The sequence below is a fragment of the Paroedura picta genome, chromosome 3, assembly GCF_049243985.1.
Source record: "Paroedura picta isolate Pp20150507F chromosome 3, Ppicta_v3.0, whole genome shotgun sequence".
Lineage (NCBI taxonomy): Eukaryota > Metazoa > Chordata > Lepidosauria > Squamata > Gekkonidae > Paroedura > Paroedura picta.
Genome location: NC_135371.1, coordinates 73,870,478 through 73,895,181, shown reverse-complemented (window position 1 = coordinate 73,895,181; position 24,704 = coordinate 73,870,478). Strand labels below are relative to the sequence as shown.

Genomic DNA, 24,704 nt, shown 5'->3' with positions numbered 1-24,704 from the left:
AAGCAAGCTTTCAAATGTCATTCTGATCCAAAAAGATTCCCACTTTAATATGCAAGGCACTCTTGTGCCTTCCATTAACATCTGTTGGAGCTCAACAATTTGAAAATCTTGTCTTGCTATATATGAACCTGATTTCAGAGGACATACCAACTGTCTTTTCCTACAATGGCACTGCTCTGAGATTTTTTTCATTTCTATCATAGGAATTTTAGAGGATACCTTTCAACCCTTCAGAAGTCTTTTGAGGTATATGCATTCCTAAAGTAGGACTCAGATGACTCCCAACTATTTTTAACCTCTCGGCAGATATTCCTGTAACACTGTCTGGCCACAGAAAAGCCAGTAGGAAAAGCAAGCATGTTCAGCACTACCATCAATATAATACTCTATAGTCCTTCATAATCTCCTTATCAAATCCTTAAGTAGCTTAGTAAGTATTTGACACCACAGTTTTGTCAGACGTTGCAAGAACTCACAACTAACTTCTTAGAAACAGAAAGTTTTATTGAGAAGTACTTCATACATCTAGACTAGCGAAGTCAAATCTGGCCTGCGGACAGATTTGCTTCATCTTATCAATACAATTCTCCCGCCCAAAACTTGAAAGTTCCCAAGGGAGGGGAGAATGAGAGAAGAGGCGAAAGCAATTAAAAACAGTGTTACTTTCACATGGCCTTGACTGTCCTGAGCCTCAGATAAGATGGTATTTGCAGTAGAACCAGACCCAGCCGAGAGGCCCCATGGAAAAGCACAGTGATAGATAATGGTTACAATAACATACATTTCACTTTCTACTAGTTAGCATGATATAGGGCCTGGAGCTCCCAGGCACCAAGCAATAAAACTGTCATGGAAGAACTCAGGCTAATTTATGACAGGGTTTTCTAACAATCCTGACAAGTTTCAGGTCTGAAATAGAGCCAGTACTATTGAGTGATGGCAGTCAAAGGTCACTGAAGTCAATGGAATTCGACCAGAGTAACTCAGCCTCCATGGCTGAGTGGGATGAGGACGTATGTCTCCCATCCAGTGCTCTAACGTGCCACATCGCATCCTAGTCAGAAACTAGAACCTTCTTCTTTTTATCCTTTAGCTGGCGATTGGTGGAGCAGGTTGTCCTCTCAGCTAATATACTGCTATAGGTGCTGCTGGATATTTTGGCTTGTTTATAATATGTTTACTCCACCAACAATGGTCCCAAGCTGCAGAGGGAGAAGGGTCGTCACTCTGTCGAGGTGACCAGAACTGGGAAACCAGGGAGACCAGGCAAGAAACCACATGGACATTCTAACCACTACACACACTGTTTATGAACAGAAAATCTCTGAAACAATTCAGTTCATTTAGATTGCACTGCTAGAAATGACATTAAGAGGTACAGACCAAAGTTGTAGGTATAATTTTTCTCAGTCCAATTTCTCCCCTGGTAGGTTGATGCCCTCTGTCTCGATAATGAGACTCAGGTCCAAGCACTGGCTTCACTCAAGTGCTGCCCGAATGAAATCCACCGCAACTTTCTCTATCATAACAGATCCTTCTGTTTGCAGATTAGCTCGTCACATCTAACAGAATTTATGAATTAGTGTGCAAGTTTCTATATGATTAAAAGTCTAGTATAAATATGGCGAGCATATACTAATAGTAAAGGGGTACACATATCATAATGAGCTTAACCACGCCCACCACCTTGCATACTAATTAACATATTTGCATAACCACGCCCCCTGACGTCACTGGACCAGCTCCAATGACGTCGGCCGCGGAAGCTCCCGCCTGCCGTGCACGCTCAGGACGCCCCGCCGCTGCGCACAACACGTCGCCTGCCGGCCAAGACGGCCACCTGTGGCCACCGGAGCAAGCTTTGGGGCCCCCGGCAGTGGCGCTGCACTCCAACACGGGGCACCAGGTCCAAATGCACCGCACGCAGCCGATCCCACCTGCCGCCCAAGCGCTGGCCGTGCAACCGCCCATGGGACATCCCCCGAATGCCCAGGCAGCCACCGGCGGCTGAAGCTCCGGATGCCAGTGCCAGTCGCCTTACCCCATCCATCCACTTCCTCCTGCCCTAGAGCTCGCCCGCTGCTCGCTGTTCGCCTCCAAGACAGCAGGTAGGTGCCGAGCCCACAGGACGACCCCGCACTTGCCACGCCACGCCACGCCTATGATTTATCTCTATGACATTGTCGAAAATGCCATAGACCACCATATTGACAGTGTGAGGCAATGCTCTAGCACTTCAGCTCGCAGGTTTCCAGTTTTAATCAAGGAATAGTGGTCTGCACATTCCTGATCTGGGGAAAGGTCAAAAGTAAACAGTGTGTTGTTGTTGTTGTTGTTAGGTGCGAAGTTGTGTCCGACCCATCGCGACCCCATGGACAATGATCCTCCTGGCCTTCCTGTCCTCTACCATTCCCCGGAGTCCATTTAAGTTTGCACCTACTGCTTCAGTGACTCCATCCAGCCACCACATTCTCTGTCGTTCCTTCTTTTGCCCTCAATCGCTCCCAGCATTAGGCTCTTCTCCAGGGAGTCCTTCCTTCTCATGAGGTGGCCAAAGTATTTGAGTTTCATCTTCAGGATCTGACCTTCTAAGGAGCAGTCAGGGCTGATCTCCTCTAGGACTGACCAGTTTGTTCGCCTTGCAGTCCAAGGGACTCGCAAGTGTCTTCTCCAGCACCAGAGTTCAAAAGCCTCAATTCTTTGACACTCAGCCTTCCTTATGGTCCAGCTTTCGCAGCCATACATTGCAACTGGGAATACCATAGCCTTGACTAAATGCACTTTTGTTGGCAGGGTGATGTCTCTGCTTTTTAGGATGCTGTCTAGATTTGCCATAGCTTTCCTCCCCAGGAGCAAGCGTCTTTTAATTTCTTTGCTGCAGTCCCCATCTGCAGTGATCTTGGAGCCCAGGAAAATAAAATCTGTTACTATCCCCATTTCTTCCCCAACGGTGTGTAGCCACTTGCATATTCCTCACGGTTCACTAACAAAAATCTGTCTTTCATGTGTTTGACAGCTGCCGGAACCAGATGCATGTATTCCCTAATGCAGTTTCCAGCACCAAAGTCCGGTTACAACGGCTTAGCAGGTGTCTGTTCACCATCCATTTAGAGCGCCACAAAATTGATGTCATAATGCTTAAAGTTAAATGGATTTTTATTGTGGGCCACGCTGAAGGAATCATTATCCACCAGACCAATCACTAACAACTTGGGCAATTGCCCCAAAAAGAGATTCTCCTGGTTGCTGACACAACTCCCAGCAGGGATGCTAAATACTTTCATGACCACACGGTCCACAGGGTATTTTGCATTAGCTGTAAAGAGTGCCTCTGCATGGCCTAAACAGACACCAGGACCTACTCGTACTTTCTTTACAAAAAGGAAAGTGGTCAAGATCTGTAATTTGCAAGCCCTGTTCAGATCATCCGTCATGAGGCAAAAGGCATCTTTGCTGAGTGACAGTTTAATTTTCACAACCACTCCATTAAGCATAAGTTTTTCTTGAAAAAAACAAGTCACTGTGAAGGCGGCCGAGCAGATCTACTTTTCTGCTTTCAGCTGTAAAGGCGGCTCTTTTAACAAACCCCTTATTATCTCCATCCAGGGCAGTTGATTCATGTTCTCCATGGGTGTCTTTGTAAAACAGGCCTGTAGAGAACTGAATGGATAGGGTGTCTTCACTATAATTGAGGACAGCTTCTATAAAGGCCCTGTAAGGGTAGCAGTTGTTACTCTGGCTGACGAGACGGTCCCCCAATGTCACATCCAACTGGCTAAAGAGGGCGGTGATCGGGTAATTCACCAGACTTACCCTTGTACCTCTGTCAAGGTTTGTCCCATCCTCTTTGACAATTTTGCAGCATAGGTAAAGCAGGGTGTTATTTAAATCCAAATAATCTTCACCATTTCCAGCGGTGAAAAACTCGAGTGGTGCTGTTTCTGACAATGCTGCTAGTGGTGAGACTTCAATATATAGGCACTTCTCAATGTAGTTAGCGTAGGTGCTATTTGGAAAAGGTCTAATTCAGATTTTGTACATTCTTGTGAATAAAAGCCATTGCAGTTTAAAATATATTTCTGGGGCTCGGAGGCCATCTTCCTACCCTTCTCTTTGCCTCCCACTTCTGAGTTGGCCGCCACTTAACAGCCTTCCTTTTAGCAGGTCATGAGAGTCTGGTAAGTTGCACATGTGATGCTTTTCTTTTAACCCCTCCCTTTCTTGGAAGGTACATGAGGTCTGTCCAGGCGGACTCACTCTATTCAGAACAGCTTCAGAAACATGACTTACAACATCTTTAGCAAGATTTCAGGCAGCAGATTTCACATGGGGCTTTATGAGCTTAAATCCCCTTCTCAAAAGAGGGACAGCTTTTTGAAAAAGGCTCCGGAATATGCCCCCTACACCTGCCCCATACATAACCGGGGCTCCATGGTAACCAGGGAGAGCATAACTGGCTTGGTTCTTGTAATAATTCCTATAAAGTTCTGGGTCTCCGTAGCTTTTTAGGATGACCATCCTGGTGAGCTTAAAAGAGCAGGCTTTTCCGAGGACGAAAGTGAAGCTTCACAATCACTTTACCAAAAGAAATGACACATTCTTGTTCTGGTCAGTCTTCATTTCAATAGTGATGGTATCTATGTGATGCTTATTCACAGGGATATAATGAGGCTTGTCATGTTATTGATACAGTCACCAGTCTCCCCACGGACAGGAATACAGCACAATAATAGGATATATGAATCACCCACAAATTGGTGGTCCACAATCTCTGTGTAAATGTACAATGTACAATGTGTTGAACCCCCCTGTAATGTCCATTGTGAAGCGTACTTTTTGGACAGGCTTATGCGGAACTAACCCTAAAATATGGGACAATTCTGTAGTAACTGAAAAACTGCAAGTAGATGGCGCTTTTAGAGTGACCCTCCTAAGCACTCTGTCATACTCCAGACTCAGTTCAGGGGGTCGCCAGTGAGTCTTTATAAGGCTGTTCATTTTCTCAACCAGATCAGGAATGCTTGAGTAATAGCCACTGGGGAATTTTGAAAGTCCAGCGCTTCTCCTTATCAAGGATTGTAAAGGTGGCATCTTCATTCAGAGCATACCAGCTGTGAGGATATTGTATCTCCATCAACCCTACATCCCATGTCCCTGGTAGGTCAATTGGCCGTGCTAGACGGATAGTAAAGGCAGAAGCAGTGTTCTGTGGGGAAACCGTGGTGCATGCATTGCTAGGAAGGGTGATGTAAAATCCGCTGTCAGCCATTTTCTTCTGGTGCAGGCTCACAAAGTTGAGAAGCAGGAACCCAGCTGTTAAATTTATCAGGCCACCCTAACCACTTCACTAGCTGGTATTTTCTCTTGCCTCGTCCCTTTGATGCTAAGATTTTTTCAATTCAATACACTCTGCCTCCTTTAGTTTTAACTTTCTCTAACTCTTCAGGATAGAATGACCCTAGGACAGGATCTCCAGCATAATCATTTAACCGGTACACAGGTCTGTGGCCTCTAGGTATTACCTGTTCCACTATGAATATTTCCCCCGTGTAACTCTGCTCATATCCCTTTGCAAAAAGTCCTTTGCTTTTAGACACTCAACACGATCCCCTTTTTTAAAGAAAGGCCTCTCTCCCTCCTTTTCATTTGTTCTCACATAGTGTCCGTAAACCGTTTTCCAGACTGTCCGTGCATTAGTTGAGTTTACATCCACAGGGCGGGCCCTGATAGTCCTGTGAAAACTGTGGTAACTTTGTATGAGTAGTGGCAGCGCGTCAATGTATCTGAACATATTGTTGGCAGTAAAATACCACCACATTTTTGTTTTTAAGGTCCTATTGAAGTACTCCACAATGGCAGCTTTGACTTCATTATGGGTGAAAAAGTGGTGAAGTGGGGAGCTGCTTTAGCACCCTGCTTACAGCCTGGTTTAAAAACTCTTTCCCTCTATCTGTCTGGAGCTTGGCAGGAATTCGATTATTCTTCTTAAATATGTCCTTAAAGGCTTTGGCCACCTACTCCCCTGTCTTGTTTTTTAAAGGAATGCCCCATGCAAATTTTGAGAGTATGTCAACCACTGTTAAAATGTACTTGTAGCCATCATTATATTTAGAAAACTGTTGCATGTCCACTAAATCAGCCTGCCACTGTACATCCAGGCCAGAAACTATGGTCTTGTTTCTCTTAAAGTGGACCCTGGCCTGCTTATGCAGAGTATAAGCATCTTGCTCTGAAAGCCAGGTAGTAACATTTTTTCGAGTAAGAGTTTTGCAATGCTTTTTGGCTTCCTGGAATAGTGGGCTCATCCCACCAAAGCTCCCTACTTCTCCAGGTGTATAATATATATGCCTTAAGACTCCCTCTTGTCATGCATCTCCATCACTGCCCCCTCTTAGCACCAGAATGACCACACAAGGTTAAAAAACAAACAATTTTATTGTAACAAAACTATAGCTTCCTCTTCAATTTCCCCTTTTTTGTCTTTTTTGTCTTTTTCTTCTTTTTCTTCTCATGTGGGGTCACACTGGTACAAAAACACGATGTGCAATAGAGGTTCACATTAACAGGGTTACTGGTGTGCAGATTGCCAAAAGCCTGGATAAAGCGCTCATCAAGCTGTCCAAACAGAATAATAAATAACTGGTAATTATAACAGAACTCCTCAATGGACTCCCTGGTTTCATTATACACCCCACAAACAAAAACTCTTTTTTTTACCTGTTTACCTGGGCATTGAATGCTTTGTCATCCATTTCCATGGTTTCATTAAAAGCCTCGCCGTTTTCTGTGTCCTTTTGAGTTTCCTCATCTTCAGATTCCTCCACAGGATTCCGGTGCATGCAACGCAGAGGATTGGGTATCCCCAAGTCCGCCTCATCTGCAGTATGGCCTGCAACAGGATGGGTTCCCCAAGATGGTAGAATTGTACTTTCTATGTTTGCAAGGCTATTTACTTCTGCAGTTGTAGGGCATTTGTGTGGCGTTATGGCGGCACATCCGGGTCAGGGGCGCATGGGTGGGGCATGTTGACAGCACTTCCGGTGACATCAAGGGGGGTGTGGTGACATGGTGGCACTTCCAGGACATGAGGCACAGGGGGGGGCATGATGACGCCACTTCCGGTGACATCAGGGGGCATGGTTATGCAAATATGTGAATTAGTATGCAAGGTGGTAGGCGTGGTTAAGCTCATTATGACATGTGTACCCCTTTACTACTTATACCAAATAACGACTAATGTACTTACTACTTTATTTCATTTATTTGTTTATTGAATAGGGTTGGACCCAGTGATAAATCAACAGAAGGTAGCTAACGATTGTGGATCTTCTCTGCTTTCCCCTTCCTAAAACAGTACCCTGGGAAAGCTGATTCCTGGGGTTGCATTATTTGTGAATATTAATAGCCACACAGGCTAGAAGGCTGCAGCAGAGTACGGTTAGGGTCCAAAACAGTCCTTCTATCAATGGAACATCAAGGAGTGATATTTACCCCAACGCATTGAAATCAACTGACCCATTATTATTATTGTTGTTGCATGGGAGTCTCATGATCCTGGGAATTAACTTTTCCAGGGTTGGAAAAGATAGTTGAGGAGAGAGAAAAGTAGGGAAGCTCCTCAGTCCTGGCATCCATTCTTCACTGCTTCCAACCTATTGTCTTCTTTCCAGGGACAGATTGGCCATTAAGGCCACTGGGTAAAGTTCTGGTGGGCTGATGGCTGGGGGGGGGGTAGACTTGACATGCAGGAGAGCCCCATCACTGCTCGGCAGAAACTACCATAACCTCACAACCCTGACTGTTCACAGAGAAGGAAGGTGGAAGCCACCACCATACGCTGGCAGGCTTTGCTTTCAAACTGTTCTTTCTTCCTCTATCTATCTATCTATCTATCTATCTATCTATCTATCTATCTATCTATCTATCTATCTATCTATCTATCTATCTATCTATCTATCTATCTATCTATCGATCGATCGATCGATCGATCGATCGATCGATCGATCGATCGATCTATCTATCTATCTATCTATCTATCTATCTATCTATCTATCTATCTATCTATCTATCTATCTATCTATCTATCTATCTATCTATCTATCTATCTATCTATCTATCTATCTATCTATCTATCATCTATCTATCTGCACCTGGCTGACCTGAGCAGATACGCAAATCTGCTCGCCGGTCGCCCCAGGAACCGGGAACGGCATCCTGAGGGTCTTACAGATCCGTGGGGAGGTAGGGGGACCGAACTCCCCAGATTAATAGCGGCGTGTGCTCAAGGTCACGATGGCGTCCTTGTCGCAAACAACTTTACAAGCTTGAAACGACCAGCTGACCTTACATTCTTCCCAGACCATCTTTTACCAGATTGACAAGAGCGCTGACAGAAGCTGAACTCTACAACAGTAAGGATTGAAAGCTTTCTGGCTCTTCCCTTTCTTTTTCCACAAGCTCTTCTCCCCCCCCCCCCCTCAACCAATTTACAAGTGAATTCCCTCTTTCGCCGAGTGGGAGACTCCCAGCTAATTATAACCAAACAAAGAGAGAGTTCAGTGGGGTAGCTGACTTGATACGGAGATCGACAAACTGATAATTTGGGATCGCCCGTTCTCCCGCGAGACCTCACGAGACTTTCTGTTTATAATTTGTGACTGCCTGGAACTATGGAGAAATTAACTAAGGCACAGCTTTTCCATTTGTTATGCGAAGGGAGCTCAAAGATACTGAAAGCAGTCAATAAGCTGGAAAAGGAAATCCGTGGGATTAAGGGGGAGCTTTTGGACAGAGCCGACGGTCCGGAGAGAGCAGCTGATACAGCTTTGCCAATAATAAATCAAATGAAAACTCAATGTTTGGAAATTAATCAACAGGAGGGGGAGAGAGCCAGAGATGTAAAAACCCAAAGTACCTTTGAAGAACCTGGGAAAACAGATTCAAGGAAGGAAAGCACCGAAAACCTGGAAGTCTATTCAGAGCAGGAAATGATTTGGATCAGCAAAATAAAAAGAGTCTATTCAAAAGCGACAGCAACCAGGAAGCTATCAGGAGATATTCCTGTGCGACCAGAGGAAGAGATCCAGATTGATAAAGTATTCAGAGCCTACTCAAAGGCGACTGCAAGCAAGAATCAAGTAAAAGATTTCTTTGGCCCTGACAGAAGGACAATCAGAAACACTCTACTATGGAAAAAAACACAATTTCATTTTCTGCGACCACCTGAAGGATGAGTTGAACAATGGAGTATTCTCCTGGCTTCCTGTGGGAAAGACAGCAGCAGTAACTTTTAGGACAGGACCAATATATGAAGGGAACTGACTTTATATCATCTAAGACAATAATAGAATATATCCGTATAATAGATTATACTCTCATATGTATCAACAACTACTTTGCTAAGAAAGATGGTAATAACTCCTAGATCAGGATTAACATGTGATGGGAATTGAATATGTATGTCAATATGTATGCTAAAAGAGGATGACAAACCATACTTTATAGGCATTAACAAGACAGCAGTAGTAACTCTTAGGTCAGGGCCAATTTATGAAGGGGACTGACCTAATATCATTTAAGATAATAACAGAATGTATTCTTATAACAGATCATACTCTCATATGTACTAACAATCACTTGGCTAAGAAAAATGGTAAAAATTTCTAGATTAGGAATAATATGTGATGGGAACTGAATATGTATGTTAAAAGAGATGGCAAACCATATCAGCTGGTCGCTTTTTCTTCTCAATTTCTCTGTAAATGCTTTATATAATAATAAATAATAAAATTATATTAAAAAAAAAGAACAATACATGGAACAGTCTTATAAAACATTTGGGTAACGGTGCAATAATAACATAATTGTAAACATATAACATTATAATTGTGTAACCAATAAACAATACAACGTTGCAACATACAAACAGGTCCAGAGTGTATAGGTGGTGTTCTGAGGGGGGTGGGGAGCAGGGGCCCTTTGGTCGCTGTTGGTTATATATATCTATGACTGAGCGCAAGATCCTTGCAGCCTTGCAATTTGCTTATGCTTATTTCACATACTGCCCTGAACTTCTTGAAGGAAGACAAGGATAAAAATGCATATTTTTCTTTTTAAAGGACAATTTCATACACAGGCTGCCTTTCGAGCCTTTAGACATTATTTATGTGAATATCCTTTTTAAAAAAGAATGTTTTTCAAATCAAATCTACATTCTGGACAATATGGGCATATTCCAAACCAATCAAAGCAAAAATGGATTTTGACGCCCCATAAACATGTCTCCACCCAGTCAATCTGCTTAAATAAGAAGTCATTCTATGGCTCAGAGTTTCTTTGGCTACCCAAGATCTTCTGTTTCACATTCTCTTCATCTAGATTTAGAGAATGTAGAGCGGAGAAGCCAATGGAACCAAGCAAACAAACACAAAACCACAGAGTTTTATTTAGAAGCCAGAAATTTATAAAAAGTTACTTACTCCCTGACCATTGCATTTCCTCTCGCAGTCTCCTCCAGTATCTAAGAAGGAGGTATTCTGACAGTGTCCTTCAAAGCAAATCTATAACAGGAAGAAAAAGACTGAAGATAAAGGTAACATAGAATATGAAATGCAGAACTGTGACACTACACTGCCCCTGCCTGAGAAGGACTCAAGTTCCTTGCTAACCTCAGCAGCCATTCCAGAAACAGCATTTGGAAACTGTTTTTGGAAATGGCTCCCAAGAGTAACAGCAATCATTAGGTAGTGGAGGAATGCCAGCAACTAATTAATATTTTGTTATTTAAAACATTATTGTTGCTTGCATAAAATTGACCAAAAGGTCCCTATCCTATCAGGGCCCTCAGCTCTTCTGGGAGCTCATTCCTCCAGGATGGGGCCAGGACCAAAAAGGCCCTGGCCCTGGTTGAGGCCAGGCATACTTCCCAGGGTCCAGGGACAACCAACTGATTCAGCCAATTCAAAACCGCAGAGCAAAGAGCCCTGCGGGGGGCATAAGAAGTCAAGTGGTCCCTCAGATATGTGTGGCCCAGGCCATGCATGGCCTTGAAGGTGAGAACCAAAACCTTAAAACTTATCCAGAAGCTTCAAAGTTTTTCCTTGTTGGGATATAACCATGAGAGAGAAGCCTTGTACAGCAAAAAGAGGCTTGAAGGTAAAATATCATCTCCTCAACTAAGCTGCATCATCTCCAACAATACCCACGGAAGACAGTTCCATTTTCTTGCCCCCTCCCAAGCTGCATAAAATAACAGAACTTCATCATGTTGAAGAATAGTGATCAAAGTTCATTCCAGAGTGGAATAGTGAAACTGCACTTACATGACTGTCACCACACTTAGTTCCTGCCATCACAAGACCTGGATCCAACATATCCCCTACTTCCTCTTCATTTCGATACACATGAGTTCCACGACAGCGGATTTTCCTTCCATTCAATGTGATAGTTGTATCGATTGCAACAGCATTGAACTCCAAAGGCTTTGATGCAGAGCTTTGACATTGAATCTTCCCACACTTAGCATCTCTGAAAAGAGAAGAAAGGGTTCAGTAATCAGAGCCTGATCAGTAAAGCTTCTGTTTCTCTTAGACAAGATGAAATTTACATGCTACAAGATAAGCAGTTATGGGCTTGAGACTTAGAACTGTAAAGAACATAATTATTACTTATGCTACTGAACCTGAAGGGTAGATGACAGAAACATGCTGTCAGGGGATGCCCACCTGGAAAGTTCAGTGGATAAAATAGGTGGCAGTCCAACTCACAACACAAGAAAGAATTTAGAAGCACATGTCTGCAGTGACTTCCCATTACATTTTTGGCATTGTTTTTGACCTATAGAATATTTAATGTAATAGACTCTAGAGAGCTGCTACTAGTTAGAGTAAATATCACTGAACTACATAGACCCACAGTCTGACTCAGCATGAGATGGTTACAAATGTTATCCTGTTATCAGAGTAACATTTCGGGGTAGGATTGCCAGCTCTGGGTTGGAAAATTCCTGAAGATTGGGAGGGAGGGGTAGAGCCTGGAGAAGGTGGGGTGGGGGTGGGGGCTCAGAGGGTTATAATGGCATAGTCCACCTTCCAAAGCAGCCATTTCCTCCAGCAGAACTGATCTCCGTAGACCAGCTGCAGTTCCAGACACCACATGGAGAATGGTGACTCTATTTGCTAGCCAGGAAGTGTTGCATTCCAAGTAGCAGACCTACTCTTGAACACATACCCTAGTTTGTCATATCACATGGTGGACTGGGTACTTGCTCATGATTTTTCTACTCAATTATTCTGCTATTCTGCCTAGTGGTGAAGTGAACTGCACACCCGCAAGAGTAGCAGAAGTATATTCTGAGGAAATGCTAAGAATAATGTTTTTTTCTGCTTTCCTGACAAGAATTAATATGTTTACAATCACTGTCGTTTATAGTGTCTTGTTAAAAATGTAACAGAATTACCAAATGACAAAAATTAATCTGTAGCTCATATAAAAGATTTGAATAATTTTTCAAGTTTCAGCTTTTGATAACACAAGTGCATTCATCCCAGAACAGCTGATCTGTACTCCACCTTGTCTCACACTTCTTGTATCTGCCATTGACATCCTTCCCACAGTTCCCATAGGGATCTCCAGCAGCATTAACTCTCTCAAAGCAGGTGTCAGGGGCTGGCTGCGCTCCTGGATAGAAGAGATTTATGTGACTGATTTGCATGGAAGATGGCAGCTTATCCAAATCTATTACCCAACTACGTTTGTCTACAGTGTTTGATGGGAAGCCATCAATATCTTCTTCAAAAGAGAACAAAAATCCCCCTCCCAGGATAAAACATCAATAGCACTGGGCATTGCTGTGAGATGGGCTAGTATGAAGACCATTAACAACAGGGACTACACTTCTTGGGGTTCACATGTAATTCACTTTTCTTGACATGAAAACCTGGAGGGGTATAAAATGTTCCATTTTATAAAAAAGAGTCTAGCCCTATTGGTTGTGAAGAAAAGAGATCTTAAATAAGTGATTTTTTTTTTAAAAAGAGTAGGAATAAAATATATATGATGCATTTCTACACCTAAAAGTATATCTAATCTCCATTGAGAGAAGCATGTACAGCATTCATTGCTTCTGCAGTCCTTCTGACCTGACTCTTCTCTTGTGGTTGACCTTATCACCTCTTCCTCTAACCACTGTGACACTGTAACAAGTAGCATATGGTCCTACCTTGGTGGAGGGGGAAACTGCACCAAAGTTCAAAGGAAAATTATAGAAGTCTAATTCAGAAGCGAGCTTTATCTAGACCACAGAAGGAATCATATTTAAACCGCTCAAGGAGCGGTATACATATTTGGTTAAGGGCTAAGTGGGTGGACAGTGGGCGGGGCTGGTCCGGGTGAGGGCCCAATAGGAAGGTGCAAAACCAGAGGGTACTTGTTAACGGTTCAGCATCTTCTTGGAAAACAGTGACAAGTGGATTACCCCAAGGATCTGTCCTGAGGCCTGTGTTGTTCAACATATTTATAAATGATTTGGATGAGGGATTAGAATGGATACTTACTAAATTTGCAGGCGATACAAAACTGGGAGGGGTAGCAAACACAACTGAAGACAGGAACAGTATACAAGATGATCTTGATAGGCTTGAGAAGTGGGCTAAAATGATTAAAATTAAGTTCAGTAGGGACAAATGTAAAGTTCTGCATTTAGGTAGGAAAGACCAAATACACCAATATAAGATGCGGGAGACTGGTCTTAGTAGTAGCATGTGCAAAAAGGATCTAGGAGTCTTAGTAGACCATACATTGAACATGAGTCAGCAGTGTGACTCAGTGCCTAAAAAGGCAAAAGGAATTTGGGGTTGTATCAAACAGAGTATTGTGTCCAGATCACAGGAGGTGATGGTACCGCTTTACTCTGCTCTGGTTCAGCCTCACTTGGAGTACTGTGTTCAGTTTTGGGCACCCCAGTTGAAGAAGGATGTTGACAAATTGGAACGTGTCCAGAGGAGGGCAACAAAGATGGTGAGGGTTTTGGAGACATATGAAGAAAGGTTGGGGAGGCTTGGTCTGTTTACTCTGGAGAGGAGATGACTGAGAGGGGATCTGATAACCATTTTCAAGTATTTTAAAAGGTGCCATATGGAAGATGGAGCAGAATTGTTCTCTCTTGCCCCAGAGGGACTGACCAGAACAAACGGGATGAAATTAATTCAAAAGAAATCTAAACATCCGGAAGAAGTTTCTGACAGAGTGGAACAGGCTTATTACCAAGGCCTTATTACCAAGGATGAGTATAAACAAATAACCAATAATTGTAGGGACGGTGTTAGAAAAGTTAAAGCTCAATATGCCCCGAAGGGATGGACCAGAACCAATGGCATGAAATTAATTCAAAAGAAATTCTGTCTAAACATCAGGAAGAATTTCCTGACAGAGCGGTTTCTCAGTGGAACAGGCTTCCTCGGGAGGTGGTGGGTTCTCCATCTTTAGAAATTTTTAACTGAAGCTAGATAGCCATCTGATGGAGAGCCTGATTCTGTGAAGGCAAAGGGGTGGCAGGTTACAGTAGATGAGCGATTGGGATGTGAGTGTCCTGCATAGTGCAGGGGGTTGGACTAGGTCCCTTCCAACTGTATTATTCTATGATTCTACTAGATTTAAAGCCCATTTTATCTTTAAATAAAATAGGCGCTAGAGGTTCCCCCCCCCAGGGCCGAGGTCGAAAGGCTTCTGCGCACCCGGGGCCGGCATGGGTTGCAGAAGAAGGCATCCTCGTCCCCAGAGTGTAGTGCGGAAGGCTTCCGGCGGGCCAGGCTTCTGGTCATCTTGCGGCCTACCTGTGTTCTGCGGTGGAGGCTTGATAGCGTCAGCGAGGCGCGGGGATGCTGGGTCGGCGGCTGCTTGGAGGCGTGCAGACAGCGCCTTTGCCGCAGCTCGCAGCATGCCGGGGAAGAAGGGGCCGGTCTCCGAGGGGTAAGGTCTTGTCTGAGTGTGTGTGGGTGGGTGGCGGGGCTCAGGGTGGTGTGGGGGGTAGGGTTTAGGGGGGAAGCGCGGGGGAGTCGGTGAAGGGGGAGATGTTGGGAGGGTAGTGAGGGAAGGGAGAGGGGGTATCACCGGCGGGCGGCGTTGAGAGCGGGCAGTGGGCGAGCTTCTTCCTCTTTCGGCGGCAGGGTCCTGGAGGTTGGCGGCGGGTAGGTGGGAGGCAGAAGGCATCCTGGGACCGTGGCATTGCTGCCCGGCTCCCCGTCGAAGTGTTGAGGGCGTGCGGCTGGAAAGGACCAGGGCCGCCATGTCTTCGACGCTGTATCCCTGCTCCTTTCCCGGCAAGTTGGGAGAGTGTGTGGCTGGAAAGGAGCAGGGCCGCCATGTCTTCGATGCGCCTTCCCTGCTCCTTTCCCCGCAACGAAGCGTTGTGTATGGCGGCCAAGGAGGCAATGGGGAGGCGCGCTTTGCACTCCTCCCATTTGTCTCCTTGGTCCAGGATTGACATTCATAGAGCCAAATCAGGAGCCGCTTTGCGGCTCCTGATTCACCTCTCCGAGTTTTTATCCCGGACAGAGCCCACCCTAACTCCTCCCAACTTGCCCTTACTCTTTTATTTATAACCGCGGAGCGGTTTACAGATATGATTCTATGCAGCAGTAGATCTGAGGCTTCAAAAGGGCAGACATCACCAGCCAAGCAACCAAGTGGATTCTGGGGCCATGTGCATCCCTTTTGAGGGGATGCATGTGAGGGGAGAGAGCTTTCCCTTCATCCTAACTGCCTATAGATGAGCTGTATTTCCAGGGGATTCTTGGACCCCAACTGGAGATGAGCAGGAATCTCAGACCCACACATGGAGGTTGGCTGTCCCTGGTCTGAACATATTCATTGAAGTCTGAAAGTGGGGCCTCCAAAGTGTGTAATTCCCCCACAGGTACCGAGCACCCCTGACCTATTTTAAGTCAAGAAAACATTGCAGAGAGGAGGTAAGGTTGCCAGATTGGTGTAGATTCATCTTCTGGAATTCCAGACTACCTAGGTGTGCATAAACCTGACTAAGGTCAAGACTGCTGTGAACAGAGGGACCTCCTCTTAGGGTTGCCATCTTCCAAGTGAGGCTCTCTACCCCACCACCCTCACGGTGAGTCTGCTATGGGGAGAGGAAGGGAAGGCGATTGGAAACTGCTTTGAGACACCTGAAGCCTGCTGGGTCACTGCAGCCCATTCCCAGTTCTTTCAGACGTCTCACAGCCCCACATCCCTCATAGGTTGTCTATTGAAACTTGCGGATTCTTTTGAGGAGATGCTCCTGCAGCTACATGGGAAATTTGGTGCATCTATCTCAACCCCCCCCTCTCTCCAGACCACAGAATAGATAGAAAGGGGAAATTCCCCATTGACTTTAATGGTGCCATTGACTTTAATGGTGCCAAATTGTTTTGGATTCAGCCAAATTGATTTGGCTGAATACGAGCCAGGGAAGGGTGCTTCAGATTCGGCCCAAATTAATTTGGGCCAAATCCAAAATGGATTTGCATGCCTAATGGTCACGGCAGACTTTGACTGGAGGGACTAGCCCAAAGCTACATCATGTCTTGCTCCACCATTTTAATCATTTATTGTTGTTGTTGTTGTTGTTAACTACATCTATAGTTTATGTTTCTCACTGAGACATAAGGTAGATTGCAAAAATGTGAAAATCAATTTAAAAAATACAGCCAATAAACAATGCAGTAGTAGCAGGATGACAGACTTGGAAAACAATACCAAGAAACAAAAAAGCTTAGGAAGAAGAAGAAGAAGAAGTGTTGGTACTTATATGCCGCTTTTCCCTACCCGAAGGAGGCTCAAAGTGGCTTACAGTCGCCTTCCCATTCCTCTCCCCACAACAGACACCCTGTGAGGTGGGTGAGGCTGAGAGAGCCCTGATATCACTGCCCGGTCAGAACAGTTTTATCAGTGCCGTGGCGAGCCCAAGGTCACCCAGCTGGTTGCATGTGGGGGAGCGCAGAATCGAACCCGGCATGCCAGATTAGAAGTCCGCACTCCTAACCACTACACCAAACTGGCTGGCACTGAAAGAGTATAATGCAGAAAGTGCATAAGACAATGTAGGAAAATAAAGATGATACATACAATGAACAACCACAACAAACATTACAGTCTTTTTTTTTATTGCTGGATAACTCCAGCCTTTATTTTATTTAAAAGAGAGAATAATAGAAAGAAGAAAGAACAAAAGATAACAAGTCCGTAACAAGTCCGTTCACCCTATTAACATATTTGTTAATACCTATACCTATCTGGATAAATATTAATACCGTATTTGCCGGTGTATAAGACGACTGGGCGTATAAGACAACCCCCCAACATTTCCACTCAAAATACAGTACTATGGGCCACTATGGGCAGCTATGTCTATCCCAACTGAAGTGCACCAGGCGTACAGGAGGCATGTTTTTTTTTTTTTAGATATGACCTAATAGGGATTACATACCACCTATAAAACATTTTGAACCAATTCTCTTTTAATTGCTGACTCTTTGTACGTTTTGCTGTATTTTTCCACATTGATTCCCTCCACTGAAGTATTTCGGCCCAGATTTAACATCCATTTCACCATACAATTTTTAACCTGTTCAGACTCAGTGTCAAATTTCAATAATACTCTATATATCTGGCCTTGTAAATGTGGTTTCATTGAGGATAAAAAAATTCTGACAAAGTCGGGCCAGTACCGATCTGATACTGAAATTCAGATTTGTATATAGACAGAAGTTGCTGAAGTCCCATCCAGTCTATATTAGCACCTTGTTTGCTAAGTGTGTCCAAGTCCTTAAATTTCCCTGCAGTGGTTAACAGATCTTTATATCTAAGACATCCTATACGTGATTGTCTAAGTTTGTCAAAGTACGCCTCTACCGGGGACTTTAGCAATGAAGATTTTGAGGTTATTTTTGATTTGTTTTTCTTCCATATAATCATTAGATTTTTGGCTCAGAAATTTAATTCAGGCTTTTGTTGTGCTTTTCCAATTGGCCAAAGAAACCATGAAGTCCTTCATTTAGGCCAGAATATTCAAACATCCAATCTTGTTTATTGGGATCAATAATCCAATCTGCAATCCATACTAAGGCTGCGGCATGAAGATAGAGCTTGACATTAGGCACATTCTGACCTCCTCTAGTTTTCTCATCTTCTGAAGCATTCTGAAAGCGATTCTGGGTATTTTATTGTTCCATATAAATTTATTTAGGACAGATTGCCATTTATGTAAAGTCTTGTCTTTCAATGGTAATGGCACAACCTGAAACAAAAAATTTAGCTTTGGTAAGACACTCATTTGGATTATTGCCATATGGGCAAGCCAAGAGAGGTTCAACTTAGACCAGTCTGATGATCTGGGGCCAAGGGACCAAGCCCTATGAAGATAGGTTGAGGGACTTGGAAATGTTCAGCCTGGAGAAAAGGAGGTTGAGAGAGGACATGATAGCCCTCTTTAAGTATTTGAAAGGTCGTCATTTGGAGGAGGGCAGGATGCTGTTCCCATTGGCTGCAGAGGAAAAAGTATTGGGTTTAAACTACAAGTACAACGATATAGGCTAGATATCAGGAAAAAAAGTTTCACAGTCAGAGTAGTTCAGCAGTGGAATAGGCTGCCTAAGAAGGTGGTGAGCTCACCCTCACTGGCAGTCTTCAAGCAAAGCTTGGATACACACTTTTCTTGGATGCTTTAGGATGCTTAGGGCTGATCCTGCGTTGAGCAGGGGGTTGGACTAGATGGCCTGTATGGCCCCTTCCAACTCTATGATTCTATGATTCTATGATTCTATGATAATTTGGCTTGAATTTTATTCCATGTAGAAATATAGTTATTGTCAAACAGATTTGTTAATTCTTTTTCCAATACCACACCAAGATATTTAATTGATTTAGGATTGACCTCACAGCCACTTTCTTCCTTTATATATTCCTCCAATTGTTCTGAAACACCATAGAGCCAAATTTTAGTTTTCGATTGATTAATTTTAAATCCAGCATGTTTACTAAAGTCAGTTAACAAGTTAAATAAAGAAGGAATTGACAAGCCCGGATTAGAAAGCATTAAAGTCACATAATCTGCATAACTCCTTGTCTTGAAAACTTGACCTTCTAAACAAATTCCAGGAATCGACTCCATATTTTGTATGTTTGTCAAGATAGACTCTAAGACCAAATTAAATAATAATGGAGACAGTAGACAGCCTTGTCTAGTGCCTTTTTCAATTTGGATCTTTTGCACCATTAGCAAAAGATCACCAAAAGTCTCGCTTCTTGTTTCAAATAATTTTTTTAAATTATTTCCAAAAATCTTTCTCCATAGTTCAAAGTATGTAAAATAGCAAACAAAAAATTTCACTGAACATTATCAAATGCTTTCTCTGCGTCTAGAAAAATAAAAGCCGCTTGTTGTTGTGTTCTCTAAACATAGTCCATAGCATTTATGATCAAACATATATTGTTTCTCATGAGTCTTTTGGGCATAAAGCCTGTTTGATCCTCATGCACCACCTCTGAAATACACCTTTTTAATCTTTCTGTCAAAATTTTGACAAAAATTTTATAATCTACATTCAGAAGTGAAACTGGTCTGTAAGATTGTAGTAATGATAAATCCATCCCTTCTTTTGGTATAAGCGTAATTGAAGCTTGTTCCCATGAAGTTGGAATTTCCTTGTCTGAAGATTCTGTGATTTGATCCATGACCTGTAACAAAATGGGAGTCACAACATGATTCAGAGCTGTATAGTATTCTGCTAGTAAGCCATCAGGACCTGGTGCCTTTGAAGATTTCATTGATAAAATTGCATCATTTATTTCTTGTGTTATTATTTTATTATTCAAAATGGTCCGATGTTGTTCAGTAAATTTCTTTAGGGGTATATCAACCAAGTACTTAAGATTTTCTTCCCAGCTAGCTGTATCCTCTGAATGATAGACAGTCTGGAAGAAATTCACCAGTTTTGCTTAAATATCCTTTTCTTTAAAAAAGTCTTTCCCATTATGATGTATTTTTGAAATAGAATTCTTTTGCGAACGTTGTTGTATCCTTAATGCAAGCCACTTACCAGGTTTATCTGCATGTTCAAAATGTTTTTGCTTCAAAAAATCTTACTTCCTCCTCATTTCTTCTGTTTCAATCAAGTCCGGTTTAACTCTGAGGGCTAAGACCTGTTTCCAGGTTTTCTTAGAAGGTTTTGCCTGGTGAATATATTCAAGCTGTTGTATTTGCTCCTGAATGTCTTTAAGATCCTTAGTTTTCTTTCTTTTTATCTTATTATTTTGCTGAATTAATACACCTCTCGTGTAGGCTTTACTTGTGTCCCATACCACAGAAATTAGAACCTCTGAAGTCAAGTTTGTTTGAAAGAATTCAAAAAGCTCCTTTTCACATTCTTGCACTCTTGATTTATCTTCCAGCAAATAATTATTCATTCTCCATCTTCTCATACCATTTATCTGATAGTTCAAATTTATTTCCAATGGATTAAGGTCAGTAAAAGTATTAGGCAAAATATGTGAATCTCTGACAATCGGCACCAGAGACTTCGATAACCAACATTGGTCTATTCTTGAATGAGAATCATGGCTCTGAGAATAGAAAGTATATTATATTTTATTAGGATGTTGTATTCTCCAAATGTCTACCAATAAAAGTTGATTAAAAAAACTGAGAGCTTTCTTTGGTAGTCTGACCCCTTATCTTTTATGCATTTTATCCAAGTTTGGATCCGTTACTGCATTGAAATCATCAATCAAAAAAAGTTCAGAGTCCAAGAGCTCAACATGGTTTTGAAAAAATGTGTCGTAGAATTTGTCTTTCGCATTATTAGGGGCGTAGATATTAATTAAAGTCAGTCTTTACCATCTGGCAGCCTGAGGATGAGTACAATAAAACGCCCTTCAGAGTCTGCTGTGATATTAGGATGTACAATATATACTCCTCCTTTTTTTTCTTTGGCCAATGCTATATATTCCTTGTCGAGGTTTTTGAAGATTAGAACTTTAGAATGTGCTTGTTTAATGTGAGTCTCTTGAAGGCAAATAATATCTGCTTTTGATTTAATAAGCTGGTTAAAAAAATTAGATCTCTTAGTTGGAGCATTCAAACCATTGACATTAAGTAACAGAATCTTTAGCTTCTCCATTTTGGGACCCAGGGTGTTGTTTATCTATAAGCTATGGAGCCGATGGACCTGGTTGCTGCTCTGGTGCAGATGCACCTGGATGTTCTGCTGGTACTTGAATTGGTTTTGGAGGTTGTACTGAAGGTTCCTTAGACAGTTGGTCTGCAAGCTCTTGGGCTTGCTGAAGGGTTTTTATAACTTTCCTTCCAGTTGGTAACAAAACTTCCAAAGCAAAAGGTATTCTCCAATAATATCTAATCTCCTTTCTCAGCAAAATTTGGTGTAAGAAGGGGAATTGGGCTCTTTTATGAAGTATCTCGGCAGGAAGATCTTGAAATAGCTTAGCTTCTTGACCTTCAATAGTAAAAGGAGTATCACAATTTTTCTCCAAGACCTCATCTCTCACAGACTTGCTATGAAAAGAGACCAAAATATCCCTTGGAATTTTTTTGCAAGCTGCTGCTCTTGAATAGATCCTTTGTGCCTTCTCAATTCGGATGGTTTCATCTGGAAGGTAGTCTTCTAGCACCGCTGTTATATCTTGACGCAAGTCCAGTTTACCTATATGTTCAGCCATGCCTTTAATCCTGATATTTCTTATCCTGTTTTGGGTTTCCAAGGCTTCAAATTTTCCTTCAGCTTCCAGCTTCCACTCCTTATATTCCAAAATTCTGCTTCCACCTTTTGTACCTTGTTCCGGTCTTCCTCAATTTGTTTAGTATTAGAATCCACAGATTTATGTATGTTATCAATCAGAAAGTTCTTTCTTAGAGTCAATGACCTCTTTTTTCACGTCTGCCACGTCCCTCTTAACATCAATGATTTCTTTATGCAAACCTTCATCCACTGCTCTCATATGTTTATCTAGAAGACGCATTATTTTGTTCAGGTCTGTAGCTTCCTCTTCATCCTCCTCCTCATCTTTCTTGTTTTTTTTAGGATTTTGTTTTGCATAAGCCATATATTTCTTCTGCTTCAGTGAAGCTAATGTTTCTGAGAGAGACTTTTTCTTTGGTGATTTTTTAAAATGCCTTAGTTTGACTGACATTAAATAACCAGCAGTCCAGCTATCTTTAACCGCTCCTGTGGAGCAGATAAAATAAAGCAGTAAGGGCTAAAGGGGAAAAGAATGAGCAGGCCCTGTCCATGATAAAAACTCAGAGGGCCCAATCAGGAGCTGCAAAGTGGCTCCTGATTGGGCCCTCTGAGTGTAACTCCAGGACCATTGGCTGGTTGGCCCAGCCTCGCCTGGGGCAGCCGGGGAGTCGCCGCACAGACGGAGAAGGCTTCCAATGCGGTGAGTACTCTGGTCGGCTTCTCCTCCCCCTAGGGAAAGGCCCAGGGATGCCGTGTCTTCAATGCGGCGGCACTGCTCCTTTCCTGCCCCGGCCGACTTGATTCCCCACCCGTCGCCTTTCCCCGCCACCCACCCCTCCACCTTGGCTGCATGCCCACAGCCTGCCTGCCCAGCCGCGCGCTTCCAACGCTAACCCTGCCTGTCCTTTTGTAGCCCTGCCTGCCCTTTGCCCGGGCCCCTACTCACCATTGTCCGCTTCACCCCCCTGGACACCTAATGCCTCTGGTCGCTGGAGGCGCCGTGGCCTTCACCCCCATGGTGACTGCAACCATGCAGGTTGCAGCCACCGTTGAGCCCCCTCCACCATGGATGCATGGAGCTCCAGGCCTGCGCCATTCCGCCCGCTGCTGCGCTGCCGCTCATGCCGACCTTTCCCCCCACTCGCTGCGACCGGGGGGAGCGGCCGCCCGAGCCTCTATGTCACTCTGCCCTGCCCCTCATCAGCCCATTTTTACAAATGGGCTTTAATACTAGTTGTATATGTTATTCAATATCAGTTATATCAGACCATATTATTATTATTTCCCTTAAATGATAGGATTGAACCAAATCATTAATAAGCCTAAGTGCAACCAGTATAAAATTTAACATTAAGAAACAACAATTCTAAAAATATATTTCAGTTTTATGATTGTCTAATAAGCTTGTTCAGTATTAACTATGGTCAATATGTTGCCAATGCCATCAAAGTTCAGAAAAAACACACACGCAAAAAAAAAAAAAACAAGCTGGTGCTGCCCCCTGCCTTGCCACAGACCTGTAGAAATGTTAGCTGGTTAGCTGGGCTTCTTACTCCAAGCATTTGTCCGAGGACTTCAAAATGCCTGACTGCCCCGTTTTATAATCCAAACTTGAGAAAAGTCAGAAAAAACAAAACTGATAGGCTCAAATGAGTGATGGAAAACAAACAACTTAAAAAAAATAGCTTCCTGATATACAGCTCTAAAATCACCAGGCTCAGAGCTACTTTCTTTTAGTTTCCTGACTCTCTAGGCTTTAGAATTGCCATCAGCACTGCAGAACACTTGTTGGTGGATCTGGGTGTTCAGCACCAGAGTCACAAGACTCAAAACAGCTTCCTTTTGGTTTCCTGACTCTCTGCACCCTTCTTGTCTTCCGAGAGTTGGAAAAGAAAGCCACACTCTCACAACACTCGCAAAGCTATCACCTCAGATCTCCGGTAAGGTAAACAAAGCCTTCGTTCATGGTCTGCTAGTATTTAGATAGCGAAGTATAGAGGGAGTAGTCTCAGCAATAAATCTCTGATGTTTAACCCAGAGCTTGAGACAGAAGTTCATTTATTCACCGATGGGAGGGGGGGTAAGGTGGGGGGGAATTAAAAGTAAGCTTCCACCGAGCCTGCGACACTTACTCCCAATCAGAAATCAGTTCTTGAAGAGAAGAAGAAACAGTAGCAATACAAGCACGGAGGGTAGGCGTTTCCTTGGCTCCAAAACCATGAGACCAAAAGATCCAGAGTTAAAAAAAACTCGCGGATCGGTTTACTGGATTCCAATGCCGGAATAGGTGTAGGGAACTTTAGCGATATTTCCCCAGCCCTGCTGCCCACTAATTAGAGACTAATTAGCAACAGCCCACACACAGCTTTCAGAGGACCTTGAGGAGAGTCCTCACTGGTCAACCCCTCCTCCACATTACAGTCCTTTTGCTCAATATATTTTACTGAGAAGAAGCTGCTGCCGCCTTTCCCCAGTTTAGATGACAGAAAGGCCTCAGTCTGGCACATGCCCTTATTTGAGGAAAGCTTCCTTACCATTTCCCCAGAGCTGCAAGCACTGCTGTTCATATGTGAGGCACATTCCACTGTAGCAATAGGCTCTCCCTTTGGCACATGGGGTACCATCCAATTGGTAGACGTTTGCAGGGCAGAATGGTGATTTGCCCGTACAATATTCTGGTAGATCACAGGGTCTAGATAGCTCTCTGCAAAGAGTCCCTGGAGAAATCAACTAAAGAAAGGAGAATAAATTAATATGATTAGTTCAACCCTGGAACTAACACTTTTCTCAGCCTGGAGAAAAGGAGGTTGAGAGGGGACACGACAGCCCTCTTTAAGTATTTGAAAGGTTGTCACTTGGAGGAGGGCAGGATGCTGTTCGCATTGGCTGCAGAGGAAAGGACACACAGTAATGGGTTTAAACTACAATGATATAGGCTAGATATCAGGAAAAGAATTTTCA

At 43.3% G+C, this 24,704-nt stretch overlaps 1 protein-coding gene and 1 long non-coding RNA gene across 9 annotated transcripts in view; one reads left to right on the top strand and one right to left on the bottom strand.

Moving 5' to 3' along the window:
- The window catches only part of ADAM19 (ADAM metallopeptidase domain 19), a 166,327-nt gene that overhangs the window by 8,036 nt on the left and 133,587 nt on the right, over positions 1 to 24,704 (bottom strand). For 6 of the 8 annotated variants that reach the window (XM_077326407.1, XM_077326402.1, XM_077326403.1 and 3 more), the window contains 4 exons: positions 24,278 to 24,473; positions 12,570 to 12,678; positions 11,322 to 11,526; positions 10,479 to 10,559 (listed from right to left, as the gene is read on the bottom strand). In XM_077326407.1, the coding sequence (XP_077182522.1) occupies positions 10,479 to 10,559; positions 11,322 to 11,526; positions 12,570 to 12,678; positions 24,278 to 24,473 (591 nt within the window). Of the gene's footprint in view, positions 1 to 1,698; positions 6,616 to 6,725; positions 6,890 to 10,478; positions 10,560 to 11,321; positions 11,527 to 12,569; positions 12,679 to 24,277; positions 24,474 to 24,704 lie in introns of those variants that run through there. The other 2 variants (XM_077326405.1, XM_077326408.1) reach the window with 2 other exon arrangements.
- Positions 23,544 to 24,704, top strand: part of LOC143832261 (uncharacterized) — a 61,592-nt gene continuing 60,431 nt past the window's right edge. Inside the window, exon 1 of the long non-coding RNA XR_013229164.1 lies at positions 23,544 to 23,683. This is a non-coding gene — a long non-coding RNA (uncharacterized LOC143832261). The remainder of the gene's footprint in view (positions 23,684 to 24,704) is intronic.